This window comes from Artemia franciscana, chromosome 17, assembly GCF_032884065.1.
Source record: "Artemia franciscana chromosome 17, ASM3288406v1, whole genome shotgun sequence".
Taxonomy (NCBI): domain Eukaryota; kingdom Metazoa; phylum Arthropoda; class Branchiopoda; order Anostraca; family Artemiidae; genus Artemia; species Artemia franciscana.
In genome coordinates, this window is record NC_088879.1 from 27380833 (window position 1) to 27400624 (window position 19792).

At 33.6% G+C, this 19792-nt stretch overlaps 2 protein-coding genes across 2 annotated transcripts in view; both read left to right on the forward strand.

Moving 5' to 3' along the window:
* Positions 1-19792, forward strand: part of LOC136037522 (putative ankyrin repeat protein RF_0381) — a 74641-nt gene that overhangs the window by 49906 nt on the left and 4943 nt on the right. Inside the window, exon 5 of the mRNA XM_065720243.1 lies at positions 427-540. Within this exon, the coding sequence (XP_065576315.1) occupies positions 427-540 (114 nt within the window). The remainder of the gene's footprint in view (positions 1-426; positions 541-19792) is intronic.
* LOC136038087 (speckle-type POZ protein B-like) lies at positions 493-16786 on the forward strand. Its single transcript, XM_065721088.1, has 3 exons — positions 493-596; positions 5040-5182; positions 15720-16786. The coding sequence occupies exons 1-3, from the start codon at positions 564-566 to the stop codon at positions 15862-15864; spliced, it is 321 nt and encodes a 106-aa protein (XP_065577160.1). The 5' UTR covers positions 493-563; the 3' UTR covers positions 15865-16786.

The following is a 19792-nucleotide window of genomic DNA, read 5'->3' on the forward strand; positions in this document are numbered from 1 at the left end:
AATAAGTTATGTGTACATTCAATAGGCAGTGCTTTGCTTAACAGTTAGCAATAGATTATATATTTTCTTTGTTTTAAACTAGCTTTTCGATTTACGAACATTTAAGATCTATATTTTTTTTACCGAAAGCACCTTGGGAGTCACCTGTGGTGTTGCAAAATTTACTAATGATCTTTGACGGTCTGCCTACGCCGAGACTCGCAAACGGGTTTTAAGGTTTTGAATCCCCTTGACTAGAATGTAACCATGAATTATTAAAACAGCCTTAAGTATCGGGGGTTCCCATACTTAAGTTCTATACAAGCCTTTTTAGCTTTAAAGACTACTAGAGATATGAGGGGGGGGATGTGCGTTTATTTTCAAAATATCGGTCAAATATCTTTTTGTTTTCTTCTGTTCATGATGATAAAGCTTCTTTTATTTCAGCTCGGACACCTGTATTTGCTGCTATATTTGAGCATGAAATGGAAGAGCGACGCTGTAATCGGGCGAACGTTGAATCTGACGTCTTTAGAGAAATGCTACGTTTTGTCTATACAGGTAAAGCCACCTGTTTAGATTGAATGGCAGACGATCTACTAGCGGCTGCAGATAAGGTAAACCTTCGAGGGTTTCTCATTTCCAGTTCTAATGCTTGCAGTCTATTTAAATAAATCGGTAAAAACAGATTGTGAATAAGTATAATAACAACTTGAAAGGTTTGATGTTGTTTATTGAATTTGGACGAACTGGAGTCTTTTCACCTGCATTTTTAAGACCAATTTACGAGTCTGAGAAGCGTTTTGTTAATTTTTTGGAGACGATTTCTTTATTCCTGCATTTTTATGACCAATCCATGAATTAGAAAACATTTTTGATGGAGAGGGGTTCTAACTCGGTAACCCGGGCCCTCTACCCCTCCCTGGATATAAGCCCCTTTTCTCTGCACAAAATCAGTGTTTTTGAATACCAGGTTTTGATCTAGAAATTATATAAGATCATGCTACCACAAGCCCCGGTGGGCTGAATTTGAATTTTGGGATCAGTAAATAAAAACAGGACCAACCAAAAAGCAACTGAACTCGATACACTGGAGTGAAAATATTCTACCTCCAAATGGGCTCCGAATGAAACTATCATATATCCATAACCGTTACTTTTCAGGAATGCTCTTGAAATTTTTAAGATTGTTTTTGCAGTACTTCAAAAAGAGGTTATAAGGGAGAAACCGAACTTTACAGCTTCATTTGTAATAAATGGCTATGTAACTATGAAACTATCTCAAATCTGAATAAAGACTTCAGGAAAGCAACTTTGCAACATAGGATAAGAAATAAAAAGGTGAGTTGGAAGACATCTAGCTATGTGGTACCAATTCCGACTGCAAATTTGGAGTCAGCTCAAAATTTGGCATAAAATAGATAGTTTCAATCGGAGAACACTTGGAGGTGGGATGGTTTCACTCGGAGCCTGTTTGGAGCTAGGATAGTTTCATCCCAGTGTAGCGAGTGGAAAGAACCAAAGGAATGTCAGCATTAAAATTGTTAGAATGAAAATCCATTCGTTAGCCATTATTCCAACTGAGATTGGTCAAAACATAATAAAAAGATAAAAATAAATAGCCTAAGCCACAACCAAAAAAATTGATATTAAAACGTTTGAAAAGGACATTAATAAAAGGAAGGGGGAAAAATAAGTGAACAAATACAAAACAACGCAGCTCCTGTTGCAAGTAATAAGAAGACGAAAACAAGCGGATATTTTGTTTATTTGTTTCTGTACTGTAGGGGACAAAGGCTTTTTTTCTGTGGAGGTAGTATTTGGGTTACCCCTTATCTTCGATGTCTAAAGGCAACATTTTTAATTACTCTCAGCAAAAGTGAATAATTGTCAAGTTTTACTTGGGGGAACCGAAAGTGATAAATTACTTCTTTGTTGGCTCTTTATCTAACTTAAAGCGTGCTTCGCAGACTTTTTGTCACCTCTCGCTTTGCATGCTTCATGCAATATTAGTTGTAATAAGCTGTCATAATTGGTCATAAGCAAACTTATGTGACTATTACTAATACCAATCAATAATATGATCTACCTTATTCAAACTTGAATTTCAAATTCCACTCTTATTAAAACACAGATCAGATTAAGAAGAGACCTCTCCCTCATCTCCTAACGTTTTTTCTCCCTTTTTTAAGCTAGAAATCTTTCTCTGATTTAGGATTTTTAAAAAATTAATAATAAATAGGAAAAAAAATAATAATTACCATGGATAAATTTCTTTCAAGATTAACTTAAACCTTTTTGTTGTATTAATATCATAATTTTAAAAAATAATTATTTCTGTTTGATAATTTACGACAATAATTTTTATTTTATTGTCAGTAATAATCTTTGTATTTTCAGTGTTTGTTTGTATACAACTTTTCTCTAGTTTCACTTTAATTTATGTCTTACCCGAATTTTATAGTTTTTGAACTCTTCTCTGAGTTATGTTTCCCTGTAGGATTCAATAGGAATCTTAATTCAAATCAAAATCACTAATTCCTGCTTTAAAATTTCAACAAAAAATATCGTTCACGTTCCTTAACTGTGGCAAAAGTCTAGAAAAAAGTATAATTATAAAGGTACCCCTTTGTTATATCTATATATATAAAAATAAGTTGTCTGTCTGTCTGTGGATGTGTGGATCAGGTGACGTCACCTGAAAAAACTGGATCAGGTGACGTCAAAACTGAAAAAACTAAAAAAAGGCAAAAACTACAAAAAAAACTAAAAACTAATAAAAAAAATAAAAAAGCTAAAAAACTAAAAAAAACTAAAAAAAGGCAAAAACTACAAAAAAAAACTAAAAACTAATAAAAAAGCTAAAAAACTAAAAAAACTAAAAAAAGGCAAAAACTACAAAAAAAACTAAAAACTAATAAAAAAAATAAAAAAGCTAAAAAACTAAAAAAACTAAAAAAACTAAAAAAGGTAAAAAACTAAAAAAACTAAAAACTAAAAAAAACTAAAAAAAAAAGGAAAAAACTGAAAAATAAGCTAAAATAAAGGTAAAAACTAATAAAAAACTAAAAAAAACTGAAAAAACTAAAAAAAGGCAAAAACTACAAAAAAAAAACTAAAAACTAATAAAAAAAGTAAAAAAGCTAAAAAACTAAAAAAACTAAAAAACTAAAAAAAGGTAAAAAACTAAAAAAAATAAAAAATAAAAAAAAATAAAAAAAAGGAAAAAACTGAAAAATAAGCTAAAATAAAGGTAAAAACCAATAAAAAACTAAAAAGAAAAAAAGGAAAAAACTAAAAAAAATTTTCATCTAAAAAACTAAAAAAAACTAAAAAAGGTAAAAACTAAAAGAACTAAAAAAGAAAAAAATAAATGACGAAACTCAAAGAGAAAGCGACCAGGACAAAAGGAATGTTCGATTAGCAATCAACAAAGCACCGGGACACAGGGAGTATAAATGACGACCAGGACATAAGTAAAAAAAAAAAACTATCTATATATATAAAAATAAGTTGTCTGTGGATCTGTGGATCGTGGATCAGGTGACGTCACCTGAGAAAACTGGATCAGGTGACGTCAAAACTGAAAAAACTAAGAAAAGGCAAAAACTACAAAAAAAACTAAAAACTAATAAAAAAAATAAAAAAGCTAAAAAACTAAAAAAACTAAAAAAAGGCAAAAACTACAAAAAAACTAAAAACTAATAAAAAAGCTAAAAAACTAAAAAAACTAAAAAAAAGGCAAAAACTACAAAAAAAACTGAAAACTAATAAAAAAAATAAAAAAGCTAAAAAACTAAAAAAACTAAAAACTAAAAAAAAGGAAAAACTGAAAAATAAGCTAAAATAAAGGTAAAAACCAATAAAAAACTAAAAAAAAAACTGAAAAAACTAAAAAAAGGCAAAAACTACAAAAAAACTAAAAACTAATAAAAAAAGTAAAAAAGCTAAAAAACTAAATGACGACACTCAAAGAGAAAGCGACCAGGACAAAAGGAATGTTCGATTAGCAATCAACAAAGCACCGGGACACAGGGAGTATAAATGACGACCAGGACATAAGTAAAAAAAAAATTAACAAAACTACTATTTATATGCACAGACAATGGGACAGCAAAGAATGTTGTATATTCGCAAGTTTTACGTAGTTAAAAACATATATATATATATATATATATATATATATATATATATATATATATATATATATATATATATATATATATATATATATATATATATATATATATATATATATATATATATATATATATATATATATATATATATATATATGTATATATATATATATATATATATATATATATATATATATATATATATATATATATATATATATATATATATATATATATATATCTATCTATATTCACAGGTGGGACATAGGGACACAACTACAATGGCGCGTAACTAATGTGGCGCGTAACGACTTACGCGCGCGGGGGGGCTTGGGGGGGGCGCGAAGCGCCCCCACCAACTAGGTGTTGGGGTGGCGCGAAGCGCCACCCCAACAGCTAGTTAGTATATAATTATTATCGATTACAATTATATATAACATATGATTATAAAATTGCTTCCATTTCTTTGAAGTAATAGTAAAGAAACAAAAAAAAAATCGGTTTTTGCAAGATCCATATCCCCCATAATAGAGGCCTGAAAATGTTTTTTGATTTTCTTACAGTTCGAAAATTTTCATGTTAAATGTAATTTATGATAAATGTCATTATTTTCGGCTTCTTCTGGAAAGACAATTTAATTACGAGTAATCTTCAAAACTATCTATTCATTTCATGGATAATCTGAATTCATGTGTCTAGCTGTAATTAATACTTTTGTCTTAATAAAAAAATTTTCTATTGCAAGATTATTGTTTTAATGATTATTAATGCTATCAATAATGGTATTAATGATATTGATCATGATATTAATGAATGTGAATTAATAAATTAAAGACATCAAACATGTGGAATTATATCCTGTCCCCCAAATTGAATTGCATAAGTTCTTTAATTTATTAATATTTCCTCTTTTTTTTCTAGTATGCTCTTGACCGATTAAAAGTAATGTGTGAAGAAGCCATAAGTTTGAATTTGTCAGTAGAAAATGTAGCAGAGGTCCTAATATTAGCATATTTACATTCAGCCGAACGGTTAAAGGCACAGTCTATAGACTTTATTAACACGTAAGTTGAGTTTGTACACTTCGTTCTTTCTTTTGTGAAATAATGGCGAAATTCGCTTCTGTGTTGTTGCTGAGAGGATTGGCTATTTCACTGTGCATTCTACTTTTGTGGTTTGTGTTATGGAGTAGTATGTTCAGTTTGATTATTTTCTTTTATTCTTCCTTGATTTAAAAATGCTCTCTTAATTTATCTAGTTTTATTTTATATTGTTTCTTTTCCATGCTGAGTACGTCTTGTTTATACAGGTCATTTTCCCAAAATTTTGTTTCTTTTCATTGTCTATGGGGTTTGAAATTTTTTTTTTTTAAGAAATTCATTTCAGTTTTAAAATTGCGCTATAAGTGTAGTAATACGACACGCATAACATATTGTTGTAATAGCACAATAGCTGTGCTTGCTCCATAAATTATTACATGTAATTGCAATAGACTCTGTTGGGCTCTGGGTAAGCCTCAAAAGTCCTCATGAGCTTTACGCACTTTCACAAAATTTTAAGGAACAGGAATAGATGTGGCATATAAAGCAATTTGCATGGCATGACATGGATCTTTATAATTGGGAACCTAACTTGTTTAGTACTTGCTAGAGGGTGTCCCAACTATTATATCTCAAATAATATATCATGATAACTAGTTGCCTGTGACAAAATAAATAATTATCTCTGACGCAATATGCATTTTCTTTGCGATCCTTGTATGCTTTCGCCTAAGTTTTAATGAATATGTATATGAATTTTCTTAAATTTATCTAATGTTTTTTATTTAGTGAACTATAATTTAAAATATAAAACGAAACGTAAAGTGAAGTAATGCAAGTCCTGAAGTGGTGTTGTTTATGTTCTGAATTTTGAGACTCTGACTCAGCGCATTTATATAAAATTATGGCAAAATAAATGTAATAGATTACGTTTAAACTATTTGCAAACTTCAACGAAAAACTTGATGTTTATGTTACATGTTGGGTAAATAATTTCTGAGACCACACTGGCTAAGTGTGACAAAACACAAAATCGCAAAGGAAAGAAGAACGAGGACAATAAACAGTGAGTGACAAAATTGAAAAATTATGCAGACATTCCGGGCAGTTCATTGAGTCAGTCACTGAGGATGGTCAAGCGGAGGTCTTGAACGAAATATTTGCATAATTTTCAATTCTTTCACTGGCTTTTAATTGTCCTCGTTCTTCTTTTCTTTGCAATTTTGTGTTTGACATGTTGGGTAGTTCTGCAGATAGGGGAGGGGTTGCACAAAGAGAAAGATGTGTTGATTTTACAAGCACTCGTGTCTTCAAACTTTTGAAACGTAAAAATTTGGTTGAATGATGATGTATCTTATTGAACTGAAACTGTGACGCCTTGTAGATTATTTTCTAACTAAAATTTATCGTTTGGGTACTGGCATCAGAAAGTGTGTCACCATTGCCACGCAGAGGCGGTTTTATGGGGTATCCAGGAGACACTTGTCCCCGGGGCAGAAATTCTAGGGGCGCAAAATTTCAAGCAAATAACTTAACGGTTGTAATCATTCTGGCATTTTCAAAACTTTGTCTTAATTAAAATAAAAGAGAGGGCGTAGTTAATAAATGAAATTAATTAATTAATTATTAAAATGAATTAAAAAGTTAAATAATAATAGTGAAACTGAACAACCTGGACTGTCAAATGAGACAAGACGCAAAAAACAAAACTTACATGTGTTATAAATGATAATTCTTAGAAAGAAAAGAAAGTTTTTGTCCCATCACCTGAACAATTAACAAATCCAAAACCCAGAACATCATGTATATCTAGGTCAATAAGGGCAGCTAAAGCAAAGGGCATTAGTAGATTGTCTAAAGTTATGAAAATACAAAATGAAGAAGCATGAAAAACAGGGTTAGAAGATAAGCGATAGCGAGAATCAAAACGTGCCAAAATTAAAAATGATAGCTATAACGATTGGGTTTTGGATTTTGAGATGGATTAATAACAAAAGACAAGCCAAAGCCAAAGTTAAAGACCTAATAAAAAAAATTTGATTTTACAAAGGTGCTAATTCTCATTTCAGGCCATTTAAAGTGTATCAGGGGTTGATTGATGAAAATGAAGCACAGATAAATGTCCTTAGAAAACTAGTTAAAGTGAGAATCGCAACATCTAAAGAAAAATGCATGGAACAGATGGCATCGAGAATCACATTGAATTGTAAACGAAATTTTTAAGAGTGATCTGGTTGGAAACTGGAAAAGATGTATTTGTTATCTATCACGTCATAAGAAATTGAGATGATGTATGGATCTAAACAGCTAAAGCAAATGGTGTGGAAAAAACTTTCTGAGGTAAAGATGAACAAAAATGGACAATGGAATCTACGGTTGGAATACAAGAAACAGCGATGACCGGCCACAAAAACGATCTAAATAGGTCAGGACTTTAAGAGAGAAATCTTCTTTTTCACATGGTGGCTCTATCGAACCTGTGATGACGCCATGACATCAAGAAAAGGCTCAAAATGGCTGCGGTTAGAAGACAAGCGACAATGAGAATCCATATATAGAAGCGACAATGAGTCGCCAATAAATATATATATATATATGTATATATATATATATATATACATATATATATATATATATATATATATATATATATATATATATATATATATATATATATATATATATATATATATATATATATATATATATATATATATATATATATATATATATATATATATATATATATATATATATATATATATATATATATATATATATATATATATATATATATATATATATATATATATATCTATATACTAGCTGTTGGGGTGGCGCTTCGCGCCACCCCAACACCTAGTTGGTGGGGGCGCTTCGCGCCCCCCCCCCAAGCCCCCCCGCGCGCGTAAGTCGTTACGCGCCATAATAGTTACGCGCCATTGTAGTTGTGTCCCTAAAAAAGAAAAAAATAAATGACGACACTCAAAGAGAAAGCGACCAGGACAAAAGGAATGTTCGATTAGCAATCAACAAAGCACCGGGACACAGGGAGTATAAATGACGACCAGGACATAAGTAAAAAAAAAATTAACAAAACTAAAAAGAAGGTAAAAACTACAAAAAAACTAAAAAGAAAAAAAACTAAAAACTAATAAAAAAACTAAAAAATCTAAAAATCTAAATAAACTAAAAAAGAAAAAAAAAGGAAAAAAATAAAGGAGAAAAACAAAACTAAAAAACGAATGTATATACAGACCGGTACACCGGGATACAAATGACGACCGGGACACAGGGAATATAAATGACGACCGGGACACAGGGACACAACTACAACGGGGACACCGGGGGAAACAGGGGGATATAAATGACGACCGGGACAAAAAAACTAAAAACTAATAAAAAAACTAAAAAATCTAAAAATCTAAATAAGCTAAAAAAGAAAAAAAAAGGAAAAAAATAAAGGAGAAAAACAAAACTAAAAAACGAATGTATATACAGACCGGGACACCGGGATACAAATGACGACCGGGACACAGGGAATATAAATGACGACTGGGACACAGGGACACAACTACAACGGGGACACCGGGGGAAACAGGGGGATGTAAATGACGACCGGGACACCGGGACAGGGAATGGTCGATTAGCAATCACCATCAACAAAGCTCAAGGGCAATCATTAGAATCATGAGGTATAGATCTGAATACAGATTGTTTTCCCATGGACCATTATATGTTGCATGTTCAAGAGTCGGTAAACCTGACAATCTATTTATATGCAAAGACAATGGGACAGCAAAGAATGTTGTATATTTGCAAGTTTTACGTAGTTAAAACCATATATATATATATATATACATATATATATATATATATATATATATATATATATATATATATATATATATATATATATATATATATATATATGTGGCGCGAAGCGCCACCCCAACAGCTAGTATATATATATATATATATATATATATATATATAAAAATAAGTTGTCTGTCTGCGTGTCTGTCTGTGGATCAGGTGACGTCATGTTTCTGTGTTGAATGACGTCATGAAATTAGTTGTCGTCATTTTTGCTTTGACGGTGACGTCATTCAAGATATTTAAGACATATGTTCACGTAGAAATCTATTAATGTTTAAGTTTACAATGACTGATGAACTTACCATGGCAAAAGCCGATGAAGATGCTCAAAGAGTCTATGCCAAAAAACTTGCTGCTGATAAAGAAAGTCAGAAAAGAAAGCGTGCCGAGGAACTACCAGAGCAACGCGAAAGCAGACTTGCTGCTAAAAGAGAAAGTGAAAAAAGAAGGCGTGCCGAGGAATCAAAAGAAGAGCAAGGAAACAGGCTTGAGGCTGATAGAGAAAGAAAGAACAGAAAGCGTGCCGAGGAATCAAAAGAACAGCAAGGAAACAGGCTTGAGGCTGATAGAGAAAGAAAGAACAGAAAGCGTGCCGAGGAACTACCAGAGCAACGCGGAAGCAGACTTGCTGCTAAAAGAGAAAGTGAAAAAAGAAGGCGTGCCGAGGAATCACAAGAACAGCAAGAAATCAGGCTTGCTGCTGATCGAGAAAGTAAGAAAAGAAAGCGTGCCGAGGAATCACAAGAACAGCAAGAAATCAGGCTTGCTGCTGATAGAGAAAGTAAGAAAAGAAAGCGTGCCGAGGAATCAGAGCAACCTGAAAGTTATCGCCTGGCATTCAGGTACAACCCAGTCGATGATTATAGCTTGAGTAGATGTGTTCAAATCGGGACAATGTCTAAAATTTGTCCCTATTGCAAGGCCTTGAAATTCAATGGTGAAACAATGGGAATGTGTTGCGCCTCAGGAAAAGTTAAACTTCCTCTATTGGCTGCACCACCAGAGCCATTGAAGACTTTCCTTACTGGAACTACGTCAGAATCTAAGCGTTTTTTGTCAAAAATCAGAAAATACAACTCATGTTTCCAAATGACGTCGTTTGGAGCCCAAATCGAAAATCCAGATCAATTTATGTCTACTTTCAAAGTAAAAGGGCAAATTTATCATAGAGCAGGGTCCCTTCTACCATTCTCAGGCGAGAATCATAAATTTTTACAATTGTACTTCATCAGTGATAGAAATTCTGAATTGAATGCACGTTGCGAAATTTCTCCCAACGTTGAAAGGACAATCGTTTCCCAATTGCAATATCTTTTCCACGAAAATAATAATTTAGTGCGTCTGTTCAAAACAGCCATCGATTTGATGCCTACTGATACGCATAAAATTGTTATTTCCGCTGACAAAACGCCTCCTGGCCAACATGTGCGTAGATACAATGCTCCAACTATCGACGAAGTGGCAATCGTTATGGTCGGTGATCAGTTTTTACCTCGAGATATTAATCTTCATAAGCGAAACGCTCAGTTGTTAAGAATTGCTGAAACTCATCGATGCTACGATGCCCTACAATATCCTATCATTTTTTGGGATGGAGCCGACGGCTATCACTTTAATATTAAATTGATGAATCCAGCCACTAACAAAGAAATGAATAAGAAATGCAGTGCAATGCATTATTATTCCTATAGACTAATGATTCGGTAGGATGAAGAAAATTATATTTTAAAATGCCGTGAATTGTTTCACCAATTCGTCGTTGATATGTATGCTAAAATTGAATCAGAACATTTGCTATATATCCGCCTGAATCAGACCAAGCTCCGCTCTGAACAATACATTCATTTGCGAGATGCAGTTATAAATGACGTTAATACCACAAACGTTGGAAGATTAACAATTTTACCTTCGTCATATGCTGGCAGTCCCCGTCATATGCATGAATATGCTCAAGATGCTATTGCGTATGTTCGTCTCTATGGTCGTCCAGATTTATTTATTACATTTACATGTAATCAATCTTGGGACGAGATACTGCAGCTTTTACTTCAAGGACAATCGGCGGTTCATAGGCATGACATTACGGCCCGTGTCTTCCGGCAAAAGTTGAAATCACTGATAAACTACATTGTAAAACTTGAAGTGTTTGGGTCAGTGGGATGCTGGATGTACTCAGTCGAATGGCAAAAACGAGGTTTGCCACACGCACATATACTAATCTGGCTACATAAAAAAATTACTTCGAACGAAATTGATGATGTGATTTCCGCTGAAATACCTGATAAAAATGTCGATAAGGGGTTACATGATATTATTGTAAAAAATATGATACATGGACCTTGCGGTGCACTGAACGAAAATTCACCATGCATGGCCAAAGGAAGGTGCACAAAGCAATATCCTCGACTTTTAGTATCAAACACAATTACTGGCAATGATGGTTACCCACAATATAGAAGAAGATCTACTGAAGATGGCGGTAAAACAGCAATAATAAAGAAGCGTAACGGTACCACCATCGAAGTAGATAACCAGTGGGTTGTTCCATATTCCCCATTATTATCAAAAACATTTAATGCACACATAAACGTTGAATACTGTAACTCCGTAAAGGCAATCAAATACATATGTAAATACGTCAACAAAGGCAGTGACATGGCAGTTTTTGGCTTGCAGCCCGAAATCAAAGATTTCGATGAAATCGTACAATATCAGGCTGGAAAATACATAAGTAGTAATGAAGCTGTTTGGCGAATTCTTTCATTTCCGATACATGAACGTAGTCCAGCTGTTGTTCACTTAGCGGTACATTTATAGAATGGTCAACGTGTTTATTTCACGGAAACCAACGTGCAACAAAGAGTCCTGAATCCACCGGATACAACATTAACAGCTTTTTTTTTCGCTTTGCAAAAATGATTCTTTTGCAAAAAAACTGCTGTATACTGAAGTGCATTCGTATTACACGTGGAATACTAAAAATAAAGTATTTGAACGTCGAAAACAGGGTAAGTCAGTCGACGGCCAACCTACCATCTTCAAAGATACCACGATAGGAAGACTCTACACCGTTCACCCCAATCAACATGAATGCTTCTTTCTACGCCTGCTTTTGGTGAATGTACCCCGTCCGACATCCTTTGAGTATTTGAGGACTGTAAATGGTACTATACATGACACTTACCGTAGTGCATGCAGAGCTCTGAATTTATTGGAGAATGACCAACACTGGGATAACTGCATCAATGACGCGTGCGAAACGTCAACCCCAAGTCAAATTCGTGCATTGTTTGGCATCATTTTAACAACTTGCTCTCCATCAGCTCCTACAGAGTTATGGGAAAAATATAAGTCAAAAATGTCCGAAGATATACTCCATCGAAAACAGTTAGAGACGTCAGATATGACTTTTGATTTTACATCAGAAATTTATAACTACACTTTAGTTGTTATAGAAAATTTGTGCGTACGTATGGCAAACAAACCTCTTCAGGATTTGGGAATGCCTTCACCTAACCGTATCGCTGCTGTTTCGACATGTGTAGAATTGGATCGTGAACAAAGTTACAGTACGAGTGATCTATTGTCGTATGTACAAAATAACATTTCCAAGTTAACGTCGGAACAAAAAGACATTTATGATACGATAATGCATAGTGTCGATAACAACATTGGAGAAATTTTCTTTTTGGATGCGCCAGGAGGTACTGGTAAAACGTTTGTGATAAAACTGATTCTGGCATCAATTGGATCAAAAAATGATATAGCGTTGGCAATTGCGTCGTCCGGAGTAGCCGCAACATTGCTGCCTGGTGGAAGAACTGCTCATTCCGCTTTGAAATTGCCTCTGAACTTGCATTCTACAGAAACTCCCACGTGCAATATTTCCAAATCATCTGGGATGGGTAAAGTATTGCAGCAATGCAAACTTATTATTTGGGATGAGTGCACAATGGCACACAAAAAATCGCTCGAGGCTCTGGATCAATGCTTGAAAGATTTGCGAGGGAAGTCGAAACCCTTTGGCAGCACATTAATATTGCTTGCGGGAGATTTCAGGCAAACATTACCTATAATACCAAGATCAACTCCTGCAGACGAAATGAATGCTTGCCTGAAAAATTCTAATTTATGGGCACACGTAAAAACATTAAAATTAACTACAAATATGCGTGTCCGATTGCAAAACGTTGACTCTGGTCAAACATTTTCAGATCAATTGCTGGCAATGGGAAACGGAAAGCTCCCAGTAGACTCAATTTCAGGACGTATACAACTACCTGCTGATTTCTGTAATTTAGTGACGTCCAAAAATGAATTCATTGAAAAAGTATTTCCGAATATTCTAAAAAATTATAAAAATAATAAATGGCTAAGTGAAAGAGCGATTCTCGCACCCAAAATATAGACGTCCACGAAATCAACAATATTGTTTTGACCAAGATTCGAGACCAGGCAGTCTTTTACAAGTCAGTCGACACAGTTTTGGAACCAAATGAAGCGGTTAATTATCCATCTGAATTTTTAAATTCCATAGATCTTTCAGGGTTTCCACCCAACGTGCTACAACTAAAAATAGGCGTACCAATAATACTTTTAAGAAATATAAACCCACCAAAGCTTTGCAATGGCACTCGACCTGCCGTAAAAAAAACAATGGAAAACCTAATAGAGGCCACAATCTTGACAGGGCCTTTTGAGGGTGAGGCTGTTCTTATTCCTCGCATTCCCATGATTCCAACGGATCTGCCTTTTCAATTTAAAAGATTGCAATTCTTAATTCGATTAGCATTTGCAATCACCATTAACAAAGCTCAAGGTCAATCATTAGAAAAATGTAGTATAGATCTTAATACTGATTGTTTTTCCCATGGACAATTGTACGTTCATGTTCGAGGGTCGGTAAACCTGACAATCTATTTATATGCAGCGACAATTGGACAGCGAAGAATGTTGTATATTCGCAAGTTTTACGCAGTTAATTTGTATTTTGGAACCAAATGAAGCGGTTAATTATCCATCTGAATTTTTAAATTCCATAGATCCTTCAGGGTTTCCACCACACGTGCTACAACTAAAAATAGGCGTACCAATAATACTTTTAAGAAATATCAACCCACCAAAGCTTTGCAATGGCACGCGACTTGCCGTAAAAAAAACAATGGAAAACCTAATAGAGGCCACAATCTTGACAGGGCCTTATGAGGGTGAGGCTGTTCTTATTCCTCGCATTCCCATGATTCCAACGGATCTGCTTTTTCAATTTAAAAGATTGCAATTCCCAATTCGATTAGCATTTGCAACCACCATCAACAAAGCTCAAGGGCAATCACTAGAAAAATGCGGTATAGATCTTAATACAGATTGCTTTACCAATGTACAATTGTATGTTGCTTCTTTGAGGGTCGGTAAACCTGACAATCTATCTATACGCACAGACAATGGGACAGCGAAGACTGTTGTATATTCACAAGTTTTACGTAGTTAATTTGTATTGTATCTATCTATCTATCTATCTATATAAAAACAAGTTGTGTGTATGCATGTTTGTTTGTTTGTAAAAAGAGCGTTTGCATATGACTTCATTATTAGTACATACGGCTTTGTATATGGACAGACAATAGGAAAGCCAAGAATGTTGTATATTCGCAATTTTTACGTAGTTTGAAACACATATATAAATCTATCTATATTCACAGGTGGGACACAGGGACACAACTACAATGGCGCGTAACTAATATGGCGCGTAAAGACTTACGCGCGCGGGGGGCTTGGGGGGCGCGAAGCGCCACCCCAACAGCTAGTATATATATATATATATATACATATATATATATATATATATATATATATATATATATATATATATATATATATATATATATATATATATATATATATATATATATATATATATACATATATATATATATATATATATACATATATATATATATATATATATATATATATATATATACATATATATATACATATATATATAATATATACATCATATATATATCATATATATGTCATATATATATATATATATATATATATATATATATATATATATATAAGGTAAAGGTAAAGGATACGGCATTAGACTTTACAGTCCCTACCGGCGGTGCTGATCTCCGTTTCTTGGTCCTTCAGCCAGGAAGTTCAATGGGGGGTTGGGGGCCAACCATCCTGTGCTTTCGCACACCCTTCCTGTTTACCTTCCCCAGATTTCTCCAGGTACCCATTTAAAGCTGGGTCGACTCTGGCTAAGCTTACGGAGTCACGCCACTGACTCCCGTCCCAAACTGAACAATTGGGTACACTGGGATTCGAACCCGCGTCCTTTCAGACAAAGAATCCCAAATCCAGCGCACCAACCGACTCGGCTATATATATGTATGTATATATATATATATATATATATATATATATATATATATATATATATATATATATATATATATATATATATATATATATATATATATAATTTATTTATATGTCCAGTATAGGCTTCTAGGTGGTATATAAAATGCCTAGAGTGACTTCAGGAAAACACTCATTGATATTCTGCCGAAGAAAGTATTTTAGGTTTATCTTATTGTCCCTCCACACTGCAGGGATGTTCTCTTTGGTGTTTGTTTCATTTCTCTTTTATTTGATTTTCGTTTTTTAGTCATGCAACTTATGTAATGGAGACATCCGACTGGAAGTCAATGATACAGACCCATCCACATCTCATTGCAGAGGCCTTTCGGGCTCTAGCCACTCAGCTAATACCACCAATCGGCCCACCTAGGAAGCGCCTGAAACAGAACTGATATCAATAAAATTGGCAAATTCTGTAGAGGGCATTATATTTGAATTACCACAATTCTTCTCTATAATTTGATGTCTTTCAAAAGTGTAGAACTTTTGTAATTGTTTCAGTGTGCTATTGGCATGTGGATTATGATAGATAAGATCAAGTTAAGATGATGATTTATCCACCCATTTCTTGTTTTAACTAGTTTTGTTCCGCTTTTTCCTTCATGAACGTACAAATGGAGGACTTTACGATCTCTTTTTTTGCGCAGTGATTTTTTTTGTGAATTTTGTGTTTTTATTGTTCGTAATTGTTTAAAAGAGTCTATACAATTGGATTGACAAGTCTAGATTTTGACTTCAAAGTTCATTTTATAGTTGATATTTTATACCTGGATTTTTCAACCAGTGCTCCATAGATTCCCAGGGTTTCACAGAAGTTTCGTAGATGCTCCACGAGACAGATTGAAATAAGATGCAATCACACGAACCACGAAGAAAAACATAACAAAGAAAAATATCGTTCCTGGAGAGGTTTTATGATACATTTTATTAGTTTTAAGAATTCTTCAAGACAAAAAAGGTTGAAAAAGACTGGTCTAGACAATTGCTAGGGTTAGATTCTCCACTTTACGTTTCTTTATTTCCATTCTCCATTTTATTTTCAAATTCTGACTTGATATAGAGGAAGTGATCCTGTTTTCTGTTCTTCTTTGTTCTTTTTTTTGCTTCAGATTTTCTATACTTTAAATTAGAGTTTGCATGAAGAAGCCTTAGTTTTGAGGATGGTTATTAAAAATGATTAAGAGTAGTTTTGAAACAAGTGTTAATTAATATTTCTTGGAGAATAAAATGAAGAAAGATTTTTTTTTTCTTTTTTCTCACAGCCTAATGTAACATGTTAAAGATGCTATACCGGCTGAGGACGTTACACGGGGGGGGGGGGGGCGGTCATTTATCCCATTTGGTATTCTGGGAGAAAATTTTTGTGAACTGTGTTTGGAATTTTTGAAATTCTGATCCTTTGTCAAAGCTCTTCCTGTAATGTCTCCCAACAATATTTTTGGTTGATACCCGTGTTCAGATCCATCCATATTGCAGTTGTAGTATTTCTTGTTCCGGTAAAATAATTCAAACTACTTGTGTACGTATTTTCTTTAGCAGTGTAGTTACGTGTTTCTTAAAATTTAGACCAAATTAATCATTTTACAGGAAGCAGGGGAAAGTTGCATGCTTCAAAACCGAAAAAATAGCCAAATTATAAGAATTGCTGTGTAGATTTGATACTGACGAAAGCTTATTAGTTTGCCGAATAATAGGTTAGTAGATACTGCTTATCTCGAGGTGTTGAAGGATAGAAGGAAAATTTAATGAGCTATGCATGGAGGTAACATTAAATGATTGTGAATTGTCTAGTGTTGGAAATAAAGGAATGGAGGTAGGACTGAAGATTTAAAATCTTGCAATAATTGGTAAAGGGTATGTCGTAAGATCAGAATATCCATAAGTACTAGTGTGAATTCGTGGTCTCAACAACCTTTTGTGTTTACCAGCAATGGAAGGAGGTTTTGGGTTATACTAGTTATTTTAAAGCGGGTTTAAATGGTGATGAAATTAAGTGGTATATGGCAGGCAGTGGTAATTTTCTAGTTCTTGGGAAAAGAAGTAAATATTTAGGAAGGGCAAAGGTGATGGATAGTCTCAACTCATGCGAAATGAGTGGATAAACTAACGAGAATCTCCTTGACTTGGCTCTTTACAAAAGCTTAGGGTTTAAGGTAGGATTTTAAAAAATAAGACATAGTAAAATGCCTGCTTTTTTTTAGTTATGATGATAATGGCCAATTAAATATATTACAAGATACATTAGGGATAATGTTTTGTAAGTTAGGGAAAGAGGGAGTCCTTGTAATATTTTTGCTGGATTGTTCGTCTATGGGTTGAAAGTAGTATTATGTTTGTTGCCATGGCTCTGGCTTTTTTGCATTGAATATCTATTTACATTTATATCTATCACAGTTTTTGTAAATGAAAAACGAAACTAAAATTAATTAGGTTTGAAATAGAAAAAAAACATCCCCTTTTTATAATAAAAGGTATCCTTTTTAAAAGGGTTTCCAGTGGCACCCCGGGTGTAAAGGTGTAAAAAATCTCTAAAAGTTCCCTTGTGGCAAGCCTGGGTTGAGTGTGGACTAATTGATGCCTTCTGATTTTATTTGAGGATAATACTGCCAACATTAAAGATAATTTTCATAAATTAGGATTGCTTGATGAAACGTTAAGTCAGAAAGTTATGTTTATTATCTCTAATTATTAATACTTACTTGTTTGCAAAGGGTAAGGGACAAAGAAAACTAGAACAAAACTTTAAAATTCATTGTTTGAATACCACGCTGTTACTCATCTTAAAGGTGATTTTACCGACTTGAGAAAATTTTTCGCTTTAAATCCGTTCCGTAGTAGAAGTGATCTAAATATTTGCCAAAATGGTGATAAATGCTTTAATGAAATGACATAAAGTACAATTCCGACGGGGAATTCATCTTATATCCAACCGCTACAAAACCTTATATGTGACAAAATAATTTAGAAATCCAAATTATTTGCAAAAAAAGCCTTTCATTTCAAATTAGACTATCTTTGAGAGTTTTCGTCACAAGTGTTTAATCCGGTAAAACCATCTTATCGTTCAAGAAAACTTTGGAATGTGTTATTGGCATTTTTAGGGAAACTAAGACGGAAAACTGAGAAACAAGGAGCATTCTACATTACCTGTTTTAGATAATGTAGACTCTTGACTGTCTTGCAGTTCTCCGTCCCATATTTTCTCGGTTTCCCTGAGTCATCTATTCTCCTTTTTTCTATTATAATAGTCACTCAAATACTGCAGCCTGATTTTAGTCTTCATAGGATTCCCTTTAGGGAACAAAAGATTTTACATGGATAATTCCTTTGCCATTGCCATATGAGTTTGATCTCTTAGTCATATTTTAAGTAGGTCGTCAAATTTGTCCTTCCAGATTTCATTTAGTGTGAAAGTCTCTTCATTTGAAAAGTTTTAGAAGCTTTTTTGTCGTTCTTGGTAAACGCCATGGTTTCGTTTTCAAATTTATTGGCTGGTAAAGCTCCTAGAAAACGGAACAACCAACCTTTACTTCATAGTTTGGCATGCGGGTCCATTATAATCCTCAATTTGTGTCGTACTGGGAAACCGTAACGGCAGTAACGGTCTGTACAATCCAGATTACCGAGTTTCCCAGAAAACGATGAATGTAGAAAGACGTCGGGAAAGACAGAAGGGAAGGGCCTAATATTGTAAAGAAGAAATAACAGCTTTCCGAAAATAAAAGGGAGAAGTAAGAAGATCATGATTATGATAATTTATCATAATTTAATCATGATTATGAACAGTCTGAAAGTAGATGAAGATGGAGACCGTGAGTTCATTTTGGGATCATGCATTTACAGCTAGGTATTACCTCTTCTAGGCTACTCCCATACCTATATCTTGATTAAAACATGTATTTAACCATGGACAGTAGGCTTATAATCTTCGAAATCATGTAGGCATAGATAGTTGGGATATGCTAATGACCGGTATTACAAGACTAAAATCCTGGAAAACCTCTTCAACATTTGAACTTGGACAAAAATTAAGCTTGCATCCTAGCCCATTTTAGGGTAAAATCCTTGTTTAGCTACTTTTTGATATTTTGGAAAGTTGTTAGCCTAGTTGAGGAAAATGAAGCTTTCAGCAAGCCTAAATATTTCTCAGTTCATATAATTGACTTACCGATAAAGTGAACATACTACTTGATGCCTTTTTTTATGTTCTTTATGAATATAGCAGCCTAATTGCTTCTATTACAAATTCAAACTTAAGCCCTTTTTGAACCCTTGAAAAATGAATTCCATGATTAAGTTTGATAAAAATCTAAATAATTG